We start from the raw sequence: 23,863 nt of genomic DNA, 5'->3' as shown, positions 1-23,863 counted from the left end.
ACCCCATCCAACCCCTCATGCTCTTGCACGCTCCTGTCTCCTGAGGATGGTGTGCAGGGGGCCTGAGATAGTGTGGTCTCCCCCGCATTTATTGAGGTTTTTGCTGACTCTGCCCCAGCCTTATCTCGTGCCGCTCTGGCTCTCCAAGTTCCTGTAAACACTTCTGTAGCATGGCTGCATATAAAAGGAAGAAGAATGCGGATCTATCCTCCCCATCTGCCTCCCTCTGAGAGGCCAAAGCAACTCCTCCTGACAAAACCTTGCCACAGCAAACACTCGGCGAGTTTTTCACTGGGTTGTTTTTGTTTAATCTAAGAAACCGCTGAAATTCCTCTGTGAGTTGTGGTTCTCTCTGCTCTGAGCTGCTGGGGGACCAGATTGGGGGCAGTGGGGTGCAGGATGGGGGGCACTTCCTGGCAAGGCTCCCAAGGGTGACAGGGGACAGCTCAGGTCAGCCAAGGGCTATGCTCTGCTACTCACCTTCCTTGCTCCTTTCAGTTTCTCAAAATTCACTGTTTTGGGTCACTAGGGCCAAAGTTGTCATTGACCATCTCAGTCCCATCCAGGTCTCCTCTGTCAGTGAACAGCAGATCCAGCTGTGCACCCCCCGTTGGCCCATCCAGTGCCTCAGTCACAAAATTATCCACAAAATCCTCCAGAAATCTCCAGGAGTGCTTGCATCCCAATCTGTTGTCCTTCCAGCAGACCTCACAAGAGCAGGGTTCATCACCCAGATGTTTCCTCAAGTTGTTTACAGGCCTCATGCCTGTCCTCACCCTGATGGGGTTGGCCTGTAACACGCCCCCAGCCCAAAGCCACCCTCCCTGCACATCCTTGGGGTGCTCACCCAGTCCCCCATCCCGTGGAGGAGCCCCATACACCCAAACTGCTCCCGTTCTCCTACCAACGTTGGGTTCCTTGTCCAACCAACAGCTCCTGGAGGCAAGGAGAAGCCAAGAGCTGGCCCTGGTCAATATCAGCCTTGCGCTGGGCCCTCCCTCTGGCTGGAGGCCCCATTGCGAGGCTGGGCGGAGTTCAAGTATTTGTCTAGGAAAAGGAAAGTATCTGCGAAACATCACAAAGAAGGTTTTGCTGAATCCCAGCTCTCCAGTTGCAAATGTTACAGATGGAGAAGTTTTGCCAAGAACGTAAGGGAGTCAGATATGTGACTTCCATTAATTTAAAGAAAAGTGAACATCTAAGCTGCTTGTACAGCTTTGAGCAGCTAAGCTCAAACATCTGTGCCGAAGAGACAAGGAGACTGGAATTCGTTTTTGACACCAACTATAGTTTATTATTTGAAACGCCAGGAAAATTCATTCTTACAAACACAAGAGCTTCTGCTGGATGGCAGCTTTGGCCCTGACGATTCATCCCGGGCCTCCTTCCTTTTTCTGTGACCCTCCAGCTATGTTTGTGCCCCTTGGGACATCATGCATCCCTCCTGATGGCCACGGTGAGGAGCACGCTGTTGTGGGTATAGGCTTACAACCCTTTTGCTCACTGGATGGGGCCGAAGGAGCAATCTATGCTCCTCGCTCAGGCCTGTGGGTATCCCTGGCCACCCATGGACAGGAGCAGAGCAGAGGACGAGCTTTCCTCTCACAGCTGGTATTTCCTCAGCAGCTCGCGCTGCCACTGCCGCTTCTTGTTGGGGAAGGCGAGGGGGATCTTGATCTTTCGGTAGTCCTCGATGCACTTCCCCAGCTCTGACTCCAGCGCCTTCCTCTCCTCGCTCAGCCCCGCGGCCACGGGGCTGCCCCCCACCCCGTTCTCCTTCACCGTTGCATGGTCGCTGTTACACCTCTGCTCCGTCTCCTTCACCTCCTCCAGCTTCTTTGGGGGCTTGGAGAAGTCCAGGGTGTTGGGGCGAGCAGGGCACTCCTCTGGGGCTTCCGACCAAGGCGCGGAGTCAGCAGGGCTGGCGTCATCCTGCCCTGACCCAGGGTCTCTTGGGATGCTCTCACCCATGGATGGAGTGGGACTGGGCTCGCTGTGGCTGCTGGTGCTGGGGGATGCAGCGTTGTACCCACCGCTGGGGCTGGGGGGGTCCTGCCTTGTCTCCTGGCCTCGCCTGGGCTCCCCGGGGTCGCTGCGGGCTGCAGGAGGGAAGCAGAGAGAAGCACAAGAGCTGGAGATTGCACGGCCCCTGATGGAGCAAAGCCGGGGTGCAGCCACCCAGGGGACATAGCTCAGCTCACTTGGGCATTTTTTCTCTAAAATATCTAAATTCTTAACCTACTGCATTTTTTTCCCTTTTTCTTTTTTTTCTTTTTTAGTGCATCTGCTAGAAGAGATATAAAGCAGGGTATAAAATATTTCTATTTTAAATCCCTCCACCTAAATTTTGTCCCCCACGGAAGTAGAAAATGTCAAGGTGAATTTTAGTTTTTCCTTTAAACTTTTTTATTTTATCCCCCCCCCCCCCCCCCCCCTTTTTTTATATTTTGACATTTACTTCAACTGCTCCAGCACAAAAATTACTAGAGGTGGAAAGTTGAAATGTCATCCGTCACTGAGAAGAAACCTTGAAGGCTGGATTTTCTTCATCAAATCTCTCTGGGAAGTTACAAGGATGTATCTTAGCCCCAAATTCTTTGAGTGATGGAATAAAATCTCCAAGTTCTTAAACTGTTTTAATCATCTTATCTGCAAGCCTCACAATTGCCTTTGTGAAATGGGGAACCGAGGCAGGGGGAACATAAGCTGATGAACCCAAATTCATACAAGGAGCCTAGAGCTTAGCTGGAGACTGAATTCAAATCTCTTCATTTTTTCTCCTGCTTCTTCGCTCCGAGACCATCTAACGATGATAGCTAGCTCGGCATAGCAGTTTCTCTCTAAGGCTTTCAACATATTTTGCATCACATTCCCATTTGAAGCACAGAGAGGTGAAATAACTTGTTAAGGTCACCAGGCTGAGAATGAGGCCCAGGTCCCCTGGGTACTGTTCCTGCGTACTCTCCGTGCCAGACCACACTGATCTGCTTTGTGTGGTCTGGAAAGGCTGGGCTGAAATTCAGCTGCCAGCCTGCAGACCTGCAGCCTCCACACTCTTGCAAGCCATCTGCTCTCACTTCATTCCCATTCTATCAGGGACAGCCTGAGACCCCTGGCAGGCTGCTGAGCTTGGGCAGAGCAAGAGAGTGGGGTGACAAATCCCCTGCTCAGGTATGGGTTGGCCGAGGTGTCTCTTGGGATGGTGATCTTCAGTCATTGTGCCTCTCCAGTCCCCACATCAGTACACAGCTTTGCCCAGGTCTTTTGCAGGTACCAGCACCGTAATTCTTTTAATTTAGGCATGATGAGGTAGTTTAAGCCATTTCCAGGTGGCCGAGGCACTTCGCATAAAGTAGCTAATGACTCTTAATGACTAGTCTTTGGAAATACTCATTAACTGCCCATAAACGATTTACTTAGCTTTATTTTACCTCATACACCAAGGACGTGTTCTCTCACAGCCTGCACTGGCTGCTTCTCATGCTAACATCTGCATAAATGCTCCTGCACACACTGAGAAATGCAAATCTCAGCAGGTTTTGGTTTTCCCCCTGAATGGTGATGAAACACGAGCTTCCTCCTGGCCAAGTGTCCTGGCCAAGCATTGCAGCCTGAGATCACCTGCACAGGCACATGTGCTTCCAAACTGCACGGGGCTGGAGGGGAGCCAAGAGCCACGAAGATTTTCCAAGGAAATTCAGCTCCAGGCTGGAATTTGCAGGATCCAACCACAGGCAGATGTCAAGGGACAGAAGTTCGTCTTGGCCACCAGCAGATGTCCCATCATTGGGACAAGATACTTGGGTCTAGGAGTCTTTGCCTAAGAATTTCTGTGAGATCAGAGTCTTTCTGACCCTGATTAAAAGCCTGGAATGTGCTATTAAGATGTGTGTGTGCTTTGGGTTTGTGTGCTAGTGATTTGAGGAGTGTGGGGATCACTTTGGCTGGAGTCTGACCTGGACCAAACCTGACATTGAATGCCCCAGACTCTGAGGCAGTCCAAGTCTTCCCAGATATTTCTTTTCCATTGAAATTCTCTGCAGCTTTGTACAAATAATTTTCCCTTGGGCTAAGCTTCCTTCACATTGTGTTTCTGGCCTGCAGCAATTAGAACCCCCGTGCCCAGCAATATGTGGGTACAGCTCCCGAGCTGACCCCAGCACACCTTGCAGCACTCCAGCCATCAGCTGGGAAGAATGTATGTAGACTGATTTTGTCATCCTTTTTTAATTTTCTCAGACTTTGCTTCCTGTGTGACACTTCTGTCTGCTTTAGAGCATCAATTAAAGTGCAGAAGTGACATGTCTGATGCAGCCCCATGGTGCTGTTGGAAATCCTACTGAGTGCAATTAACGGGCTCCGGCACACGGTGAGCCGGTGCTTTGCAGGGGAAGCACACACTGTCCCAGCCCCTTGCTGCTTTTTTGGATAGCACTTTTTTCTCTTCTGAGCACTTGACAAGGAGATGAACTCGCCATGTGCCAGGAGCCCAGGGCCCTGGCTCATTCCATTTGGTTTGCTCTGTGTCAATGCTTCCATCTCCAGAAGAAATCAGAGCTCTCCTTTGTCAATTGACAACAAAGACCCAGGAAGGAAGGGTCTGCAGACAAGACAGTGAACCAGATATCTTGTGGCAAAGCACCGTCAGGAGTGTTTTGTTGGAAGGTCCCAGCAAGGACAGGTGACGAGCAGTTCATTCCTGTGATTTTTCCCCATCACAATGGGGCATCTTCAGCTCAGACTGGGTTGGCCTCAAAGATCACTCTTCCTTTCTCTCTACTTGTTGCAGGCACCCAAATTTCCCCAAAAAGGGAAAAGAAGGGTCTTCTCTTCTTTTTGTCCCAACAAAAAACATTATCTGAGCCCATATTGTGCATCCCAGTGGAGAGATGGGCATCGGAGGGAACCCCCACCATGGGTAGAAGCAGAGCTTTGTGCATCTCGGGTTGTTTTTATTTCACCATTTTATTTCCATGGTTCTTTTTCTTTCAGATTTCAAGTGAAAAAAACATCAACAACACATTGCTTGAGGTCAAACAAAGATGTCCCAGTTCCTTTACAAGCTTATTAAACTCCTTCCTAGCCTCTCAGATTTAGCATGTTGTGACACAGAGATGGAGAAAAGTTTCAAAACAAGAGCTGGAAGAGATTATTCAGTTTGTACACCTGCATGTGCCTGGAGGAGGGGGGGCAGGGACCTAAACGGTTTGCTTCAGCCAGAGTTCTGCTAGCCCTAAAAGTGCATTCAGAAAACAGGTTTATTCTTTGGTCAAAATATTTCTCGTGAAAATATTTCTCTGCCTAGTGATGGGGAGCTGCAACCAGAAATCAGGCGGGGATGCAAACCCTGGCAGATTTTATGTATTAGAGCTGTTTGCCTGGAAAATGCCAGCCTGTGTCTGCCTGGAGTGAACCCACGGCCAGCAGGACAGGCTGGGATGCACAGGGTGTACCTGCAGCCTACCCATGCCCGACGCAAAATTGCTGCAAGCTCCTTATCGCCACGAATCTCAGGTCTCGCCCCCGCCCAAATTGATTATTGAAAAATCAAGCTGAGCCTGAAAAGTGATGTCTGTGCTCCTGGCTGCGTCTAATCCCCCTTATTTCATCAAAGAAGGACAAGACTCTGCATAAATAAATGTCGTTGACCCTATCTGCCCGCAGCAGTAGCCTGTGCATTCCCAAGAGCCTCAATTAGCCTGGCTGTGCCAGGGAGGGCTGCTGCTAAATCCGCAGCCCTGGTGACATTGCGCATGGATTAACTGCTATGGCAACCCCGGCGGGACCCGGGGTGCCAGCACCAGGACAGACAGACAGACTTCAGTTTTCAACTTCCCTGCTGAAAGCCAACGCCCCTTCTATCCCCTGTGGAGCAATATATATTTGTCAGCACCAGCTCTGCTTTTGCTTTGCATGTTCTAAAAATGTCTGAAACAATCCAATCCTGCAGCCTTGAAACGTTAATCCAGATTTTTGATCTCAAAGCGATAGATTTTTTTCCCTATCAGTCAGGTTGTCCTCTGCTGCCAGGAGGAGGGTAGGTGGGTTCAGGGCTCAGGGATTTCAGGTTTGTTTCTTTTTTGCCACAGCAGCACCCCATGGTGGGCAGGAGCTCTGTCCCCCCACTCCTCCCAGCCCCTTGGTGACAAAGAGAGCTCAGGGAGCGTGTAAATGATGGAGACGTGCTCACAGCCAGCACTGCAATTCCAGCCCAACCCTCTGAAAACGTTTGCATTTCCCAAACACACCTTTTTTTTGTTGGTGTTTGGAAGGGGTGCTAGCTCTGCTGTTGGTTACGGAGGACATTTGCTGCTCAAGGGGGGGTCCGTGCAGCCCAAATACCCAGGACATCCTTACCCTAAACGATGACTTTCACCCAAGTGATAACACCACTGGTTAACGCAGCAGCCATGTTCCTCTGCTCCTCCTCGGCCACCCCTGGGGTTGGGGAGAAGCAGCAGCAACCCCCCCACGGGTCTCAAAAGTGTCACCCCCTTCCCTGTTGGAAGGCAAGAGCTCTGCTTTCCCCTGATGCTGGGATGCCCCAGGCCCTGGGGTGATCTTTTCTGAGCATGGTGTGTGCCCGCAGTCTGCTGGAGGAGCTGCTTGGCAGGGCCCGTGAGATGCCTGCAATGGGAAGCTGGAGGTCAGCAGCTTTATCAGACCAAGACTTGCAGGATTGCTTTGCTCGATCGTGCTTTTTGAGTGCTTTATGGTGGGGACATGGCTGGTAACACGTTGTGTTTTGGCAAAGCAAATTCAGACACCAGAGGTCAAATCCCAGCACCGTGGCAGAGCCAGGCCCTCGCGTCTCATGCTGCTGCAGCTCCACATCAGCAAAACATCTGGGCTTGGGGTTTGCGTGCTGTACAAAGCAAAAGCAGCTTTCCTTATTTCTTGGCAGGAATTAATTGCCAATATTGTGCACGGCAAACGCTTTGCAAGAGGTGCTGCCCCAGGCACCCGCTGCCTGTCAGGAGCAGCCCTCCCTGTGCTGCCCAGGCTGCAAGAGGCCAGGAGGGTTTTCCAAGGGAAAATTCCCCCGTCTGGGGAATGTCTACCCGGAGCAAATTGTCACCAGCTGCTGCATGAGGAACCCCAGCAAGAAGGAGTTTCTCCAAAGCATCTTCGGGTGGGTGGCACCGTGTGGGTTGTCACATCGGGTCTGGGTGGAATTTGTCCTCAGCCACGGAAAATTGTCATGGCATGTGTCCCCAGGTGGGATGGCAGGGGTCTGCCTGCTCTCACAGCTCTGGAATGATTGTAGAGGAGGTAGATTGTGCAATCAAAGCACAGAAATTGTCTGGAGCTGATATTTGGGTGAGAAAAAGGGTTCTTTGGCTCTCCTGGTGATGGGCTATAAAAACCATAGCAGAACTTATGCGGTTAGAGGCCCCAGAAGTGAATGGCCACCAGCTGGGTGTCTGCTTCCCTCCCTCTAAATGAGCAAATGAAAGACAGGAGGACCTGGTGGAGCAGCAGGTCCTCTCGCTGGGACCTGCATCTTCGTGTCTCCTGTTGGGAACTTCCACCAGATGGGTACCCCTGCTTTCTGCAGCCCCGGCAGATAGCAGGGGTTGCTTTGCAGATTCTCAGGAGGTGAGAGAATCTTAAGCAGAGTGGTGCAGGTACTTCTGGGCAGGGGGGCGAATTGGAGGGCTGATCTTGCCTAGGTTTGATGCTTCGGAGTGGAGACCTCACCCTGCCTGGCCCAGAAGATGCCCGCGGTGATAAAGTTTACGGTCACAGGAGCTAAAGCAGAGCAGCTCAGGTTCAGAGTGGCTGAAAGCCCGGTGTGAACACACATGCACGTCCCGATCAAGTGCCTGCTGCTGAGTGCAGCTCCACCAGGGTGAGCAGTGTATTTAACTGCAGGCACCCAGCACATCGACCCAGCGTGGTTCTCACCTGGAAGTGCTTCTGCTGTGTCTGTCTTGAGGTCCAGGATGGGCTCCGAGGAAGATATGTGTTTTTTAGGGCTCTGCTGTATTTCTGAAGGCTCGGGAACAGGCAGGCTAAGCCAGGAGCTACCTAAAAAAATTCAAGACCGAGAGAAGAAACTCTTAGCAGGCAAGTGATGCTCAGGGAGCATGAAAGGGGGGGGGTAAGGATGGTGAGTGGTGGTCTCGCTCCACACCTGGCTGTCACCAGCATCTCGGGCACCTCCCAGAGCACCTTGCTGGGTGATGGGGGCACAGCATCTGCTGCGGTCCCCCCCAGTGCCTCCCAGCCCCCTCCTGATGGTGACAGGTCAGCTTGAAGCAGCACCTCTAACACCTCCCACCATGCTATTCTTCCTCCTTACTCAAGGCTCTTTTTCTGACTGTCTCCTAGCCCTTTATATCACTCACTTCCAAGATACTGCTTCATTTGTGGTGAATTAGCAAAATACAGGAGTGTTTATCCCAGACTAATATTGGTGCTCCAGCTCCTCCATCTTTTCCTTTCCTGCCACTCCTGTGCAGACACTGTTAGGTTCGCTGTATAGCACAGGTGTAGCTTTGGATCTAGCTGTAGTTCCTGCCCCACACAAGGGATTTTCCTCTCCAGGACCAAGCCTCAGAGCTGGATCATACGCTGACCTGCACTGCAGTAAACCCAGGCTGCTTCGTTTCCATGTGCTGACCCTGCTGTGCTGTGACAGTGGCTATGTCTTTGCAGGACATGCTTCTGGGGGGCACATCTGCCAGAAATCCCCACCCTAAGCCTTTGGGATTGGCATCTCTGGGCTGCTTGTGTACGTGTGCAGAGGCTGTGGTGTGCACTGCTGGTGTGAGGCCAGATTGGGACACATATGTGCACGGTCCACCACGCACTCTCATCCTCGTAGGTCCCCTTTTTTACTCTACAAACCTACATAGGATGATGGAAAAACAGGTTGGGTCTAGCAGAGTGGTGAGAGGCTAGCATCTCTGCTTACCTTCAGCCTGCTTCCTGCACTTGCTCTGTAAGGGCATTTGTGTCCCTGCTTTCTCTCCCAGCTTGTGTGTGTGACACACGGACACACTCTCATTCTGTTTTGAATATTTCAGTGCTAAATACCCCACAGAAGTGCTCACACACTGCTGTGTATCCAGCACAGGGGACTGCCACAAAGCTGCAGGCACCATGTCCCCCCAGGTCCCCACCGATGCTCTTGCTAACTCCGTTTTCACGCTTCAAGCTGCTGCTCATCTTCACAGCAGGGGTCTCAGCTCTCCCAAGCCCACGTGCCAAGGGTCACCTGAAAATGGCTGATAACCAGATTTAGACCACCACAGAAGGTGAGCAGCTTTCCATGGCTTGTGGCTGTCAGAAGCCAGGATGTCATGGGCCATGACCAACCTCCAAGCACCATGGCTATCAGCTCATGGGGCAGAATAAGATGCTGCATCCAGGAGAGGGCAGCAGAATCCCAGCACACCCCCTGCCTATTGCCACTCGTTAATTGTGGCTTCTGAGAGTCAATTCCTAACAATTTCCAGAGCTGCAAACATGTCCTTCTACTCCCCATCACAATAATTTTCACCCAGAGACTCTGGAAAAGTCTTTGTGGCCACCATCTGTCAGTGAGTCCATGACAGGGTCTAATTCATGTCCCGGGGCAGCTATTTTTGCACCCTTTTCATCGTTCTGTCTGCAGTCCTAAACGGAGATCTGGAGGAGGAAGCCTGAGCCAAATTCAATGCCACTGGGCTCTTGCAAACGCTTTTGGGAGCTGTGTGGGTTGGGCAGGCAGAGCTCGGCTGCCGAGCAGTCACGGTGGATTACGTCCCTCGCTGGCAGGTCTGTCCCCTTTGCCCCGTGGTTACACGTGCCCTGGATTGTACGACACAGGAAAGAGCACTCACCACCTCCACGTGGGGCAAGGGAACATGGTCTTGAATGCAAGTCCTGGCAATATAGATAGAGAGGAGAGGCTTTCTGATGGAAAAGGCTGAGGACCCCTCAATGCATTTTAATAAGTGATGCTCCCCAGCAGCCTCCAGAAGATCTTCAGCAGGAGCCAGGCCACTGGGTTTTGGCTTCCCCGCGCTGTCACGCAGCAGATGAGAGCGGCCGTGCTAGCCAGTTCTTATTAAAGATTTAAAAGGCAAGCTGTCAGCAGCACTGCTAAGAGGTGGCTTTTCCTGTTATAGCTCTATCCCCCTCTAATACTAATAGGATTGGAAGGAGGAGGAGAGACGACGGCGTGCCGGCCAGCTGGGGGTGAGTGCTTCTCCTTGCAGATGCTTTGCACAGCTGGGGGGACCTTTCTAATTTGTCTTAATTGCTTGGAGGCAAAGATGAGGTAGCAAAATTCATGTCTTCTTCCTTCTTCACAGATATGTATATATATTTTATTTATTTATTTATTTTTTACATGAAGTCAATACAGAAGGGCCTGGATGAGGAATTTCTGCTGAGAGAGCTGCCCCATCTGCAATACTCAGGATTTCACCCAGTGACCAGAGGGAGAAGCGAGCAGCAATAACACGCCGATGGGCACACAGAGTTGTGGAAGCAGACTCAGGACTGAACTTGGATCCCCTGATGGAAGAAAAACCCAACCTCATCATGACGCCATACAGCACGGTGTCTTGGGAGTTGTGCTGCAGAGTGCAACAGGCACACAAGGGATTGCATGTGTTAATAGCAATGACTTCAGCACCAATTAGCTCAGCTTGCTCTTTAATCAATGCCTTATGTGCAACATACAGGCGGGCTGTATATCACAACCAGTTTGTGGCTTGATTGGAAGTGATGGCCCTGAAACCATAAAATGCTATTTAAAGTCATCGTAATTCATGTGCTGCTTTCTGCCTCCCATGCTCAGGACACAGCAAGGGGCTGGTGCTCCTGGGGCTGGGTTAAATCCTTCTCTGGCGATGGGCAAAGCAGGGCGGGAGAGGAGAGGGGATGGGGAGGGACACCAGGCAATGAGCTCTCCCCTGGGGTCAGCCAGAGCCTGGCTTGTCCCTCTGCCAGGGCTGAATCATGAGGATGTACTTATTAAAGAAATACAGATTTTGGCTGGTCCGCTGCCAACCTCCTTCCACAAGGAGGCAAACGACTCCAGCAGATAAAACAGGAGTCCCCCTGCTTTGGCTGACACCACCTTTTGCATGGAAGACATCTCCCCACCAAGGTGCTCCTTGTTCTCTGGGCTACATCTCACCAGCTCATGGAAAACCCTCTCGATCCTGGCCACAGACCCTGTGAGCAAAGTGGAAGGTCCCTTCAAGAGCACCAAGGCATTGCTCGTAGAGAGGCACTGAGGAAAGGCTGGGAAGGTCGTTTCCAGCAGGACCGTGCACGTGAGCATGCTGTTCCCAGTGACGGCTCCTTGGCAGTGTCTGCTGCACACAAATGCCTCCAGCTGTCTTTCTTTACACAGGAATTTGCTTTTCTATGTATTTTCCAGGAGTCACCTTCTGGAAAGCAGATCCATTGGCAGTTTCCATACAGATGTGACTGTGCTCGCTTCCTAGTTATTTTTTTTTTTTTTTGCCAAGCAGAAATTCCACAAATTAATGGTGTCACAGGGAGATCCCAGCCAGGACCAGGAGACTGCTCAGTGCTGGCCAAGCTAGGGATATCAGCGTCAGGAAGGCAAAAGGAAAGGTGACTGCAACTCTTAATATACCAGGGGAAATAGCAAACTGGAATCCCTTCTTCCAGCCAAACCAAATGTTCTGCTCAACCCCAAAGGGAGGAGCCCATATGGAGCAGGGGACGTGGATCTGGGTTGCCCACTCCAGCAGATGCCTTGACCGTGTGGCATGGGTTCTGCCTTCCAAGTGGAGTCTCACCTTCTGGGCAACAAGAAACAGGGAGATGGCTTTTTCTCTTTTTCCACCTTCCAGAAGTTCTTGTCTTAGTTTGCAGAACCTCTGTCCAGATGTGTGAGGACTTTGGGGTCAGCCAAAACAACAACTCGCTCCGGGTGAGCCTCTTCCTCCTGGAGTTTTACACCAGATTTCCTGGCTTTCCCTTCTCTTTTAGTGTCAGTTTGGGGAAATGAGGTCTGCCAAAATAACTGCAGCTCCATCCATTACATCAGCTAAAGGCTGTCCCAGTATACAGAAATGCAACATGTAGGCTCTTGATTCCAGCTGAGCCCCCCATCCCTTACGCCAGGGATCCAGCCTATAAGTTCAAACCCACCTCCAGCCAGAGTGGGCAGCAGAAGCATCATTGTCTCTTTCCAAAAGTGGGCCATAGAGAGATGAAGACATTTGCAGAGAGCCAAAATCACCCTGCCCCCCCCCAAGAGACAAAGTCTGCATCCTGCAAAGGTCTCCTCCTGCTTCAACCTTCTCTCACTCTTTGTGCCTTTTCCTACCCAGAGAGTTTGACATTACTCATTGGAAAATCTGCCAGAGTCTAATCCCACCCTGGGGAGCCTCTCCTCCATGTTACATCTGAAACGTTCCCCTTTCCATTTCCTTTTAGGAGCATAAATCCTTTGGGCAATGACTGTGGTTCTGGACTACAGCCTTTCCCCAAAGCCAAGGAATGTGCAGAATAACGTCTCCCTGCGGAGTGCCAGGAGTCAAGCACGAGCTGAGCAATGCAAGGGGGAGGCTGTGCTTTCAAGTGAGATGCAGTGTCATTCTGATCAGCCCACTGCTCAGCATCCCCACGTACACAGATGCTCGCTGGAACATCCTACTGAATGTCCCTGCTCACGTACTAAAGGGATGAGAGGTGGTTACCTCTCCCTCCTGCATCCTCTTCTGCTAGCCCAGCTCTGGCCACCATTCAGAGAGATTAATTCCTAGGATCTGGGAGGATTTCAAAGTCCCCTTTGAAATGTGTTGACTTAGCCCCACTTTTGGTCCCAAAACCAGTTTGTCTGACACACACCACAGTCACTTCACCCCTTCCTGCAGGTGGGGTGAAGGGACTGAGGCCACCGAGCAGGCTCCCACGACCAGTGAGACCAAGCACTGCCTCGCCTGGCCATCAGGAGCAGCACAAGGAACCTCAGCACTGAATCTCAGCTCCTCGAGCCCCTCGGGACACCTCCTTGCCCAGACAGACCTAACGCCTGCCTTCACCCTCACCCCCTCCCAGCCTTGCCCTGGAGCGTCCATTGGGGTGCCCTTACCTGGGAGGCTGCCGTGCCTGGAGAGCTGCCTGGAGAGCTGGCCTCGCACAACAGGACCTAGAAGCAAAGGAGAAGGTGTGGGGATGGTTTTCCACTCCACCGTGATGACTTTCTGGTGACCTCCCTTCACACAAGCACACCCCTGGGGGAGGTATCCAGGGAAAGGTAGAGCGCCCATCGCATGAAAAATGATGTCCAGAGAATTTCCCCTGGCTGTGCGCCACGAACCCAGCCAGGTTCCGCAGGGCTTGAATTGTCTTGGAGTGCCTCTGGTAGGTACCCTGCTGCATCCCTCCAGAACATTTCATGCTGCTTCGAAGGGATGAGTAAGCTGAGACCCCCACCTTAACCTGGGAGAAGGGTCAGCACAAACCCATCTACTGTTCTGCTTGAAGAGATGCCCTTGTACTAACAAAATCTGGCAATTTTTTGAAGGGAAAATGTTTTCCAAAGTTGTTCTGTAGGAGCAGGGACAAGGTAATGGGCTACTGCCCTGGAACGAGGAAGATCTCTGAGCAGGTGAATCTGCCTCCAGCCCAGTCCCCTGGGACACTTTGGTGCTTTCTCACTGAAATCCCTCCTTCGGAGGGAGCCGTGGAGGACAGCCACTGGTTTTCATCCCTAAAAAGCTGTAGGAATTTTGTGCTTGCTGGGCAGGAGGGAAATGCCTATGGAAGAGCCCCAGATGGATTGTTAATTCATTTGGTTTCCTTTCAGAAGAATAGTGAGCTGAAACAAAACATTTCTCTCTCTCTGTTTTTAGCTGGTTGCTACTGAAAAGCAATATTCCCTAGAAACAAGTTAATAAAATGTGGAGAGGCAGGTTAAAATTACACTTAATCTTGATATATTGTTTGAAAAGAGGGGAATAAAATTCTTCATTTAAAAGTGCAGAAGGAAACGTGTTTTTCGCATGACAAAAAATCCTTTCATCACTGTTTCTTGTATTTTTGATGTATTTGCAACTAGTCTTAATTAACCCCAAACCTGCATTTTTTCAGCAATACATGGTTCACCTGAGCGTGTTTGCAAGGCTCCATTTAGGAGTTGTAACTACCTCGGTACATAGCAGGCAAACAATAAAAAAAATTACAACAATAATTAAAGGCAGAATTAAAAACCGCCTGCATGCTCCTAATATGCAGGGGGAAAAAATATTCGTCTTACGTTAAGTCAACAAAATAGTGGATAATGGAGAACAGTTAATACATTTTCCTGAGTGCTTTTTGATAAAGGCCATCAAAGAGGCTTTTAAGGAAACTCAATAGCCAAAGGGGGATTGTCTAGCTTCCACAGTGTATTAAAAGCTTATTAAGATGGAGAAAAGAAGAAATGGAATCAAGAGTTCATTCTCAACGTATAAATAATATAATAATAGGACATCCCTGAGAGTCCATCTTGGGATGAAAATCTTTTATTAACGATGCAGGAGAAAGGGTGAACAGTCAAGTGGAAAAATTTTGCAGAGAACAGAGAATAATATCAGATGGCCGAGGCCAGGGAAACTGCACAGGGACTTAACGAAGGCGCACTAATGAAGAGCCTGCTGGCAGGTTAATTGAGACGCTGAGCAGTAAAAAGCAATATGTGTGAGAAGGCATCACTCAAGCTTTTCATGCACCTTGGTGGGTTTTAAATCAGCCTTAGAGATTCAGGAGGGGAAAGGAAAATAAGGCAAGACCCCGGTGCTGTGCTGGGCAGACGAAGAAATGCTTGCTCAGCACAGACAGCAGGCTGCGTTAGGCAGGGGGATGAGAAACCACAGAAAATATAAAAAAAACACCCTTAGGAAATAGACTTGGACTCTCATTTTGGTGCTGGCCACTTCCCCTAGGGACAGACAGAAAAGATTAATGTCTGCCCAAAGCCCTTTGTGAAAGGCATGAAGGTTTTTACAATGAGGAGGGTGCGACAGGGGAGTCAAGAGGAAAAAGAAAGGAGAAAGCCGATGGAAGCTTTGCTACGATCATAAAAACACAGGGCTTTTAATGGAAAGCCCCCTTTAAGAAATACCCCCTTCCAAAATTAGACAAGATAAGGTTGGAGGTGATAAGAGACAGAAACCACGATGCTCAGGGGTTTGGGGCATCACTGCACACCGAGGTTCGGGGGAATCCCCCCGAGCAGGGCAAGCACAAACCAGACGGCTCTGTTCTCGGGTTTCTTCCACCTTGGGCCGAAATATCTCTGCCAGGCATTGCCAGAAGCAGGACACGGAGCCAGGCTGATAAATCCTCTCCCGGTCTTGCTCTCTAATGTAATAGTTTGCGTTTTCGACCTGCCCATGTATCATTGCTAGATGGGCCAGGGCACTTAATCCCCCTGGGCTTGTTCATTATTAGAAAGCTTTTCAGTTTTCCCTTAATGTCCTTCAGATCTGATGTGATTACTGGACCTGGCCAGGGTTGAGTCCACATTCTGAGACAGGAGCAGTAATTTGGCAAGGATGGTGCAGCCTGGGTGGGGATGGGCAGGGGACCTGCCGGAGGCAGAGAAGGGGCAGGTGATTGGGGGAAAAGCCACCCCCTTTCTAGAGCTCTATCAGTAATTTTAAAATATTTTCTATGCTTCCTTAAGCACAAGTAGTATTTCCCAGATCTGCTCCCATCATCAAGTTTTACCCGGTGCAGAAAATTTGTTAACCCCATGCCATGTACTAAGGGATTCTGGTATATGGGGTCCCAACACTGACCCCATTGCCCAGGGGAGGCACTCTGAGCAACCAGAGCACTGGCGATCCCGAACCCAAGCTTTAGCAGGAACAGGAGCAAGGCTTCCCCCCTCTCCTCCCATTGTTTATGGGAGAATTAATCAGAAAATTGCAGCCCCGCCAGGCTTTGAGGTTGGAGCTAAATCCCTTTAAATCGGTGTCACTGAGCTCCCAGCCTCCGATTATTTAAATAATGGCTTGATATTTTTTTAATTATATTTGACTCTAGTCTTCAGAAGAAAACAAACAAACAAACCAAAAAACCACTGGATTTTGTTTCAGATCAGATGTAAAATGGCATAAATGGTGAAGCACAACTTTGCTGGATGATATTTCCTTGCTGGCTATGCAGGTAGTGAGGGCAGACATTGCCCTGTGTGCAGGGAAAAGCCAGCCTGGTACGAATATCCTGGTGGGATGGCCAGGAAGAAAGATAAGGGTGCCTAAATCTGCGTGTTTCCCCCACCTCTGCAGGCAGCCAAGGAGATGTCAGCTCAGATAGGGCCATGTGTGGAGATGGGATTAAGGAGAAGACCTCCTAGGCAGCAGCAGCACTGGGGTGTGCAGGTAGCTGCTGGCAGAGCCGGGGAAGGGAAGGTGATGTAAAAGAGCAAGATGAGAGATAAGGCTGGGACGGAAACGAGAGCACAGCGTCTGCTCCTCATAGGTCTCCAAGGTGGTCTAATCCCCGTGCCCACCCGTCAGCACTGGGCTGCTGAGAAGAGGGAGTGGATGGATGGATTCCCCTTCCCTTTCTCTGCTCCTGGAGGCAGGATCCTAGGGGATCACCTCTGATGGATGCTTGGCCATCCTGTCCCCAAAAAGGAGACATGAGCCCTCCCCAGGGACCTGCCTCCGGTGCTGCCCGTCACTGCTGCAGCAGAGAGAAAATGCTTAGTGATGCCCAGCCGTTTCTCTGCAGTGACCTCAGTGTTTCTATTCTTGGCCTTTCTCCCATGACCCTACATTAAAACTGATTATCGTCCATTTAAACATTGCCTGATGATGAACTGTTATCACATCTTCTCCTTTCTAGACTAAACAAACCCCATTCCTCCAGCATTTCCTAATAAGCTATGGTTACTAAACCTCATCTTATCACTCGTACTTCTCCTCTGGACTTCCTCCAGCTCGTCAACATCTTTCTTAGCTCGGCGGCCCAAGGCAGGCAGGGCATTGCAGTCCCAGCACCAGGCTGAGAACAACGCACCCACGTCTCCCACCACCGAGGATGCTGCACATATGTTGCGACCTGGCATGCATCGTCCCACCAACCCAGAACACGGGCCTTTTCTCATCTTTTTTTGCTCACTTTTGCCCCATTTTGCACTTAGGTGTGCAGGACATCTTCTCAGCTTCTTCAGTGAGCTCCCATCCCCTTGCTTTTGGGGTGCCCCATGCTGTGCGTGCATCGTGCTGTGCCGGCAGCGAGCTGCTCCGGGAGCAACGAGCCAGCTGTGCATCTGCTGTCATCTGAGTTCATCTAGACGATGTTTCTCAGCTGCAAAACCTCGCTTAGAAGATGAGGGTGTAGTTCCTGTATGAGCTGCAGCCAAGCCTAGCGGGGACCGTTTCAGGCAGGAAACCTCCAAAGGGCAGCGAGAGATGGGGAGAGGTGGGGAGTGGGTGGGGGGGGCGTTTGTGCGACTGCAGAGTGTGATGCTCTTGGGCTGGTGTTATCAGTTTGGGTGTTGTTTTTTTTCTTTTTCTTTTTCTTTTTCTTTTTCTTTTTCTTTTTCTTTTTCTTTTTCTTTTTCTTTTTCTTTTTCTTTTTCTTTTTCTTTTTCTTTTTCTTTTTTTCTTTTTCTCTTTATCTTTTTCTTTTCCTTTCTTTTTCTGTTTATTTTTCTTTTTCTTTTTCTTTTTCTTTTTCTTTTTCTTTTTCTTTTTCTTTTTCTTTCTTTTCCTTTTCCTTTTCCTTTTCCTTTTCCTTTTCCTTTTCCTTTTCCTTTTCCTTTTCCTTTTCCTTTTCCTTTTCCTTTTCCTTTTCCTTTTCCTTTTCCTTCCCCCCCCCCTTTTTTTTTTTTTTTTTTTTTTTTTTTTAATTTTCCCCAGCCATTTGCTGTGTGTGCTCCTGAACTCAGCAGGTTCCATCCCGGGATGCTCAGGAGGCTGATAAGCACAGTGGGGGGGGGGGGGGGGCAGTGGCTCTGCCAGCTCGCCCTGGGGAAACCGACCCCCTCTTTGTGCAATTTGGTGTTTAATGAGTAAATTCAGCTCTGCTTTGCTGCTGGTGTAATTTGGGTTGGCTGTCAGCATGCTGGTGGGCTGCCCGTGTGCGGTGGACCTTGCAGTCTGTATGGTAAGAAACCCCTTAGTACCAGGGCTGGCAAGGTGCACGGAGGAAACCAGGGGTGCTCCTGCTCTCCTCGCAACAAAACCAGCTCAAGAGACCCATGAGGACACGCAAGTTACAGATACTGTTGCTTATAACCTAGAACCAAACCCCAGCACCTAGGTCCTGGCACACATCTGGCACAGTGGATGGAGCCCATCGATGCTCACGCCTCGATGCTTGGGCTGCTTTGGAGCAATCCGGACCTGCCAGCACAGACTCAGCTCAAAACCATGAGCACCAACACCAAGCGCACAGAGATCTGAGCTCCTGGCCCTGTCTTGAGTCTAAACCCACTTATTCCGGATTATTTTTTTCCTTTACCCCGCCCCAGCTCCGCACTGTGTTTCTGATGTGTGCTCCCCAGCCAGTGAGGCTGGTTCTGTTTGGGATGGCCTAAAATGCCCCCACCCTCACCCTGCAGCAGGGTTGGTCCCCCAAAACTCAAGACAGGAATGGTTTCCCTGCTGACCCCGGGGCTGCCAATCGCCACGAGCTGAGCCAACACCGACAGCCCCCAGATGAGCGGCTTTCTCAGGCAGCCCTGGAGAAAAAAAAACTCCCCTGAGCCATGGAAAATGACCCGAGCCTGCAATTCCTCCCTTGCTGTCTGGAAACGGCCGGGGCTGTGTTTTCCAAAAGGTTAAAACACAGGGTAGGGATGTTATTTTAGGGAACGGCTGAGCCCTGTCAAACCTCGTCCTGTTTGTGCAGATGCGGAGCCGGGCTGCGATCCAGGCCGCCGTCCTCCCCCCGCGGGGAGGGCTTTGGGCTGGGAAAAATGACGCAAAGGGGGCGCAGAAAGGGGCTGATTTGCAGGTGGTGCTGAGCTGTTCCAGCCACGGAGCACAAACAACTGTGAATGAATAAAATCCTCCCCCCCCCACCCCCCCCAAAGTTTTTCTATACCTGTAATTAATGGTGGGGGCACCCCCGCAGGAGGCTGCTGGAGGTCACTTATGGACGTGGATTTTGGCTGGAGTGACCATGTCTGCGGTGAGGGGATGCTGGGTGCAGGATGGGACCCTCCGTCATGGTGTGCACCAGCGTGGTGATAGAGCTGGACTGGTTTCTGGAGCTCCAAGGGGCCCCAGGAGCTGGTGCCCTGATAAAGAAGGTCCCACCTGAGTCCCTGATCAGTGGGGACATGGAGGAGGTCCTGCTGGACCCCACGTCTCGCTCAACATTAACCCTTCTGCTGGCGGTCCGTGCTTTACCCTCCCCACCTGCACCCCAAAGTCCTGGCATTCATTCAGTTCTGAGAAATCCCTGTTAAAAAAGACACCCTTGGTGGCTGCGGCTGGGCTTGTCCCAGCAGCACAGACCTAAGGACACAACTGGTGGGCTGCCAAACAGGGAGGAAAGTCCAGCCTGGAGGCTCTGTGCCGTGATTAATTGCTAATGGCCTGGCCTTTCGAGCAGTGGCTTCAGGAGTGAATAATTGCTTGCTGCGGGTGCTCAGGCTGGATGTGGAGACCTTGCTGCTTGACACAGCCATTTAGCACCCATAGGCATGAAGCTCCATGGTCCTGCACGCTGCCTTGTCTCCTTCAGCTGCAGACAAAGGCATCAATCGGGTCATTAACTCGAATTTCCTGACCTGTTTGGCTACCAGAAGGATCATCTATTATTATTAGGCAGGGAACCCTTGCAAACAGGTCACCCCAGCACAGCATTATTTTATCATGTACAATCAGGCCTTCCACGGGAGAGCTTCCCTCTTCTGATTTGGAGCCTGGTGTGTTTGTTTGCTTAATGACCCTCTTCTGACACCGTGTCTCTGTTCTGTTGTGCCATCCCTGGCCCATAACTATTATAACCATACATATAACCATATAACCATAACTATTTTGTAGGGCGCTAGGTGGGAGCTGCAGCCTTTGTGGTAACCTGGTACTCATCGTGGAGGTGCTGAGCACAGGGGGGAACCTCAGATACACCCCAAATGGTACCCCCAACCACATGAGGGGCATGGGTACAGCATCTGCGAGGAGACCACAGCTCCAAGCTGGCTGTCCTCCCGGGTTGGCAGCTCCCTCCTGGGTCACTGGAAAGCTTGTTGGTGGTCTGTCACCCACACCAGGATCCCTTCGATCTCTTCGTGGCCAACATGTGGCATGCTCATGGCTGATCTACCTCCCTCAGGACTACATTAAAAGGCACGCTGAGAAAGAGAGGCCCTGGGAAGGGGAGATTTCCACCCAAAATTCCTCTCCACAGGAGGACGGTTGGTTGCTGACCCTACAGCTGACTCCCAAACCCCTCTGTCCAGGCAGTGCAGCCCAGGTCCAGTTGATGGTTCAGCAGAAGCCCAAAGCATCTGATGGGCACAGCACACCCACCAGTGTTTTACCTTGACCCTACAGCCTACGTGTCTCTGGGGGCTCCTGCTGGAGTCCTTGCGGAGATACCTCAAACACTGCCAAATGTTGCTAGGGACACCTAGGTGTCTCTCCAGACAGGCTCCTCATCCTCCTGCACTGCCCACATCCCTGCTGCACCATCAAAGAACAACCAAAGGCACCGCCAGCTGTGGACTTCCATGCCTTGGCACCGCAGGACCTGCATGTGTTATACCACAGCTGGTCTTAGCCCCCCTGTGATGTTTTTTTTTTTTTTTTTTTTATCCAAGATCTTGCTAATTTTCTGAGAGCACGCAGAGCTGCTGATCTTATTGCTGGTGGGTCGCGGTGACCACCGCCAGCCCGGCGCTGCAGGTGCATGTGGGGAAGGATCCTTGGCCTTGGTTCACGTCAACACCTCTCCTCTAGTGACCCTGCAGTCCCTTCTTGGTAGCTTGTACCAAAAATCTTCCTTTTTTTTGTGCTGAAGTGCTCCCTCCCACCTGGCTGTGGCACCCCGGGCTCTCCAGTCCCTTTAATACTGTCCTTCTGCTTAGCGCTGGGGGTAGGAAGTCTTGGGGAACAATTTCAGTGTAAATGGTTAATCTGGGGGGAAAGTGATTGCTTTCAGAGGGGGTTTTAATGATTAATTACAGAAAGAAAAGCAAAGTTTGTGGAATAAAAAGGTGGGTAGGTGGGAAGGCGGGAAGAGAAGGGAAGGGAAGGGAAGGGAAGGGAAGGGAAGGGAAGGGAAGGGAAGGGAAGGGAAGGGAAGGGAAGGGAAGGGAAGGGAAGGGAAGGGAAGGGAAGGGAAGGGGAGATGGAGCTCCCCAGGAGGATCCATCACCGTCAGCCTGGCTGACTGGGGTGACTTCCACTAAACGTGAGAACAAGGAACATTTCCTGACTCCTGCCAAGCCTCTGCCTGACACGAGCCGGGGCAGCCTGTCCTTTGTGTTCATGACACTGACGGATGGATGGCCTCAGCTCCTGCAGAGAGAGGGAGGAGAACTGCCTACAGCAAGGCTCCCGGGTGCCAAGAGCTCACTGCTCCTGGCAAACGCAAAGATATCCCGTCACATGGAAAAATCTTTCCCTTCTAGAGCCTGCAAAAGCACGATGTGATGGAATGTGGAGTTAGCAACAGCATTAAAACCTGGGGGGAGGACGGGGGGAGCGCTTGGAGAACAACTCCAGAGATTCTGGTTCAATGAGCCTGGAGGTGTTTGACGCAAGGCAGCAAACGTTTATCACAGCCCCGATGTGCTTGGTACACGTTCAGCTTTCTGGCGTGCTGAGAAGCACTTTCCTGGCCCGTTTCGCTCGTGTGACTTCTAGAAGACTGGGAACCCTTCCAAGCTGGGGCTCGGGGACTTGGGTTCCCTGGGGCGAAATGAGAGTTAAAAGGCTGCATCGTGGCCTCTTGCTGATTTCTGTTCCCCCAGGGCTTTGTGTTAAATCCTCTCCCGGCATGCAAAGAACAATGATATTTTGGGAACGCCCATCGGGAAATGGTGGCCGCACCCTCACTTGCTCTGCACTTGGAGTCCCTCCATCAAAGCAAACGGAGGCAAAATGAGACGTTTCCATCACACAAGAAAGAAGCTGGAAAGGCAGCTGTGTTGTGCAGAAATTAAAAAAAATAAAAATGCAAGTTCCACAGAAAAAAAAAGAAAAGCTACAAAAGTCAGGGTGTCTCCCAAATCGGCGAAGCGCTGGAGCTGTTGGATCGCACGGGAAGCGGTGGCTGCAGGAGCAGGGAGCAGAGCTGGGGGCAGGAGAGTTGCGAAACAGTTTCCTGTTGATTTCTCTCTTATTTTTTCTCCCTCAACCACAGGCTCTACCTACTGAAGCAGAAACATTGGGGGAAGCCCCGTCCCTGCTGCCCTGTCACCCCCGTTCCTCCTCCCTCCGACCAGCTCCACGTCCCCATCCCCAGCACCCCTGCACCGTCCCCTTGCAGCCAAAGACCTTCACAGCATTTAATCCCTTGAGTTGATTAAAACAGTATATTAACCAGAAGACCCAGGTGTAATGGGAATAATAGGGTGTAATTGCATGGACTTCGCTAAATGAGCTGTAATCTGCTGTTCTGCTGCAGAAGGGAAGGATTTAGAGCGTTGCTCTTTATTTTTGGTTGAAAGCCTCAGCTCTGAGGAAGTGATCCCCAGCTGGGGTAAAGCACTGTAACGCGGGGGGTTTCCTATTTATCTGGCAGGGGCTGGGGGCTCTTCTAGCACAGAGCCAGCCCAGGTGAGCCAGGGATGGAGCCTGGTGGCACAGGGACATGCAAAGAGGCTCCTTGCCCCTGATGCTGTTCCTTCCACCACGTGCCCCATGGATGAGTGAGGATCCGTGGCCTTTTTCACCAGACCATGTCCCTTCGGGTGCTGAGGGGTAATGAAAACCATCAGCCCCTCTGGCTGCAAGTATCTGCTAATCTGGTACTGATAAACACTGTCTGTCTGGCCAACCCTGAAACACAAAACCGGACATATTTTTTTTTAAAGTTTCCTTTATTTACTTTTTTTTGGCCTTTGAGCCTTAAACTCTTATGCCTGTGTTTGGTTTTGAGTTCTGAGCCTTTCTTGTCACAGTAAAAAGCTCGGAACTGAAAACCAAACAAAGGCGAAAGCAGAGAGCCTAATAAAACCATGGCTCCGAGCAAAGCCAGAGGGGCTTTGGCCACGGAGCAGCTGGTCACAGCCCTTCTGGCATTGGCTACACTGCCCCTTGCCTGTCCCAGCCCCAGAGCAGGTCAGCATTTTCGGTTTCATGAAACACATCTCTTTTGCAGGTCCCTGCCTGCTTATCTTCTGTTAACAACAGAGCGAGCTGAAGTCTGCTGGACCGCTGCCTGCCTCAGAGCGTCCCCCTGGCTCAGGTGCCTTGCCGAGCTCTAGGGATTGCCCTTCACCCTCTGATCCTGAGGGCTGTTTGAGCTCTTATCTGGGGCAAACTCTTCTGGGATGAAGGAAAAGTGGGTGCAGGCAAGCCGCCACCTCAGGCAGAGAGGCAACAAATGCTCGGGAGCCTCCAAACCACCCCTGAGCTAAGCTCAAAGCTCATATCTTGTTTCAGTTGTGCATTGCATTGCAGTTGTGAGGGAATCCAGGCATGTATGAAACACTCAGCTCGCAGCTTTGCAGCCCTAGCTGCTTGATCAAAGGCAGCTGGATGGAGCTTATGAGAAGAAGCCAGTCAGTTGTCCAGGGGTAGGAAGCTGCTGTGATTTGAGCTCGTAAGAACAGGTTTAAGTCTAGACCAGGACACTCAGGCTATAGGAGGTTTTTCTGCTCTATCACCCAGATCAGATGGGTGAAGTCTGCCCTCCCACCCGGAGAGCAGTGGGTAGCTGCACTGCACCAACCTTGCCTCCTCTGCCCCCTCTGAAGACCACCTCT

At 51.0% G+C, this 23,863-nt stretch overlaps 1 protein-coding gene and 1 long non-coding RNA gene across 3 annotated transcripts; one reads left to right on the top strand and one right to left on the bottom strand.

Moving 5' to 3' along the window:
* Nucleotides 1–1,273: 1,273 nt before the first annotated feature.
* LOC121077389 (BTB/POZ domain-containing protein KCTD16-like) lies at nucleotides 1,274–17,245 on the bottom strand. The gene is made up of 4 exons (XM_040572612.1): nucleotides 17,095–17,245; nucleotides 13,073–13,129; nucleotides 7,909–8,031; nucleotides 1,274–2,099 (listed from the first exon to the last, which is right to left on the bottom strand). Exons 1-4 carry the CDS (start codon nucleotides 17,243–17,245, stop codon nucleotides 1,603–1,605), a joined length of 828 nt encoding a protein of 275 aa, XP_040428546.1. The 3' UTR covers nucleotides 1,274–1,602.
* LOC121077390 lies at nucleotides 4,956–17,123 on the top strand. Of its 2 annotated transcripts, XR_005824014.1 has the most exons (5): nucleotides 4,956–7,132; nucleotides 10,144–10,188; nucleotides 16,065–16,134; nucleotides 16,257–16,349; nucleotides 16,819–17,123. It is a non-coding gene; the product is annotated as an uncharacterized LOC121077390 (long non-coding RNA). The 2 variants fall into 2 exon arrangements; XR_005824013.1 differs by lacking the exon at nucleotides 10,144–10,188.
* Nucleotides 17,246–23,863: the final 6,618 nt, after the last annotated feature.

Source organism: Cygnus olor, chromosome 13, assembly GCF_009769625.2.
Source record: "Cygnus olor isolate bCygOlo1 chromosome 13, bCygOlo1.pri.v2, whole genome shotgun sequence".
NCBI classification, from domain to species: Eukaryota; Metazoa; Chordata; class Aves; order Anseriformes; family Anatidae; genus Cygnus; species Cygnus olor.
This window is presented reverse-complemented; position numbering and strand designations above follow the sequence as displayed.

Coding starts and splice junctions, on each gene's coding strand:
- LOC121077389 (XM_040572612.1), bottom strand. CDS start 17,245: ATGCACAGCTGGCTCGTTGCTCCCGGAGCAGCTCGCTGCCGGCACAGC. Junction 13,130..17,094: donor AAGTGCAAAATGGGGCAAAA/GTGAGCAAAAAA, acceptor CTTTGCTTCTAG/GTCCTGTTGTGCGAGGCCAG. Junction 8,032..13,072: donor CAGGCACGGCAGCCTCCCAG/GTAAGGGCACCC, acceptor GAATTTTTTTAG/GTAGCTCCTGGCTTAGCCTG.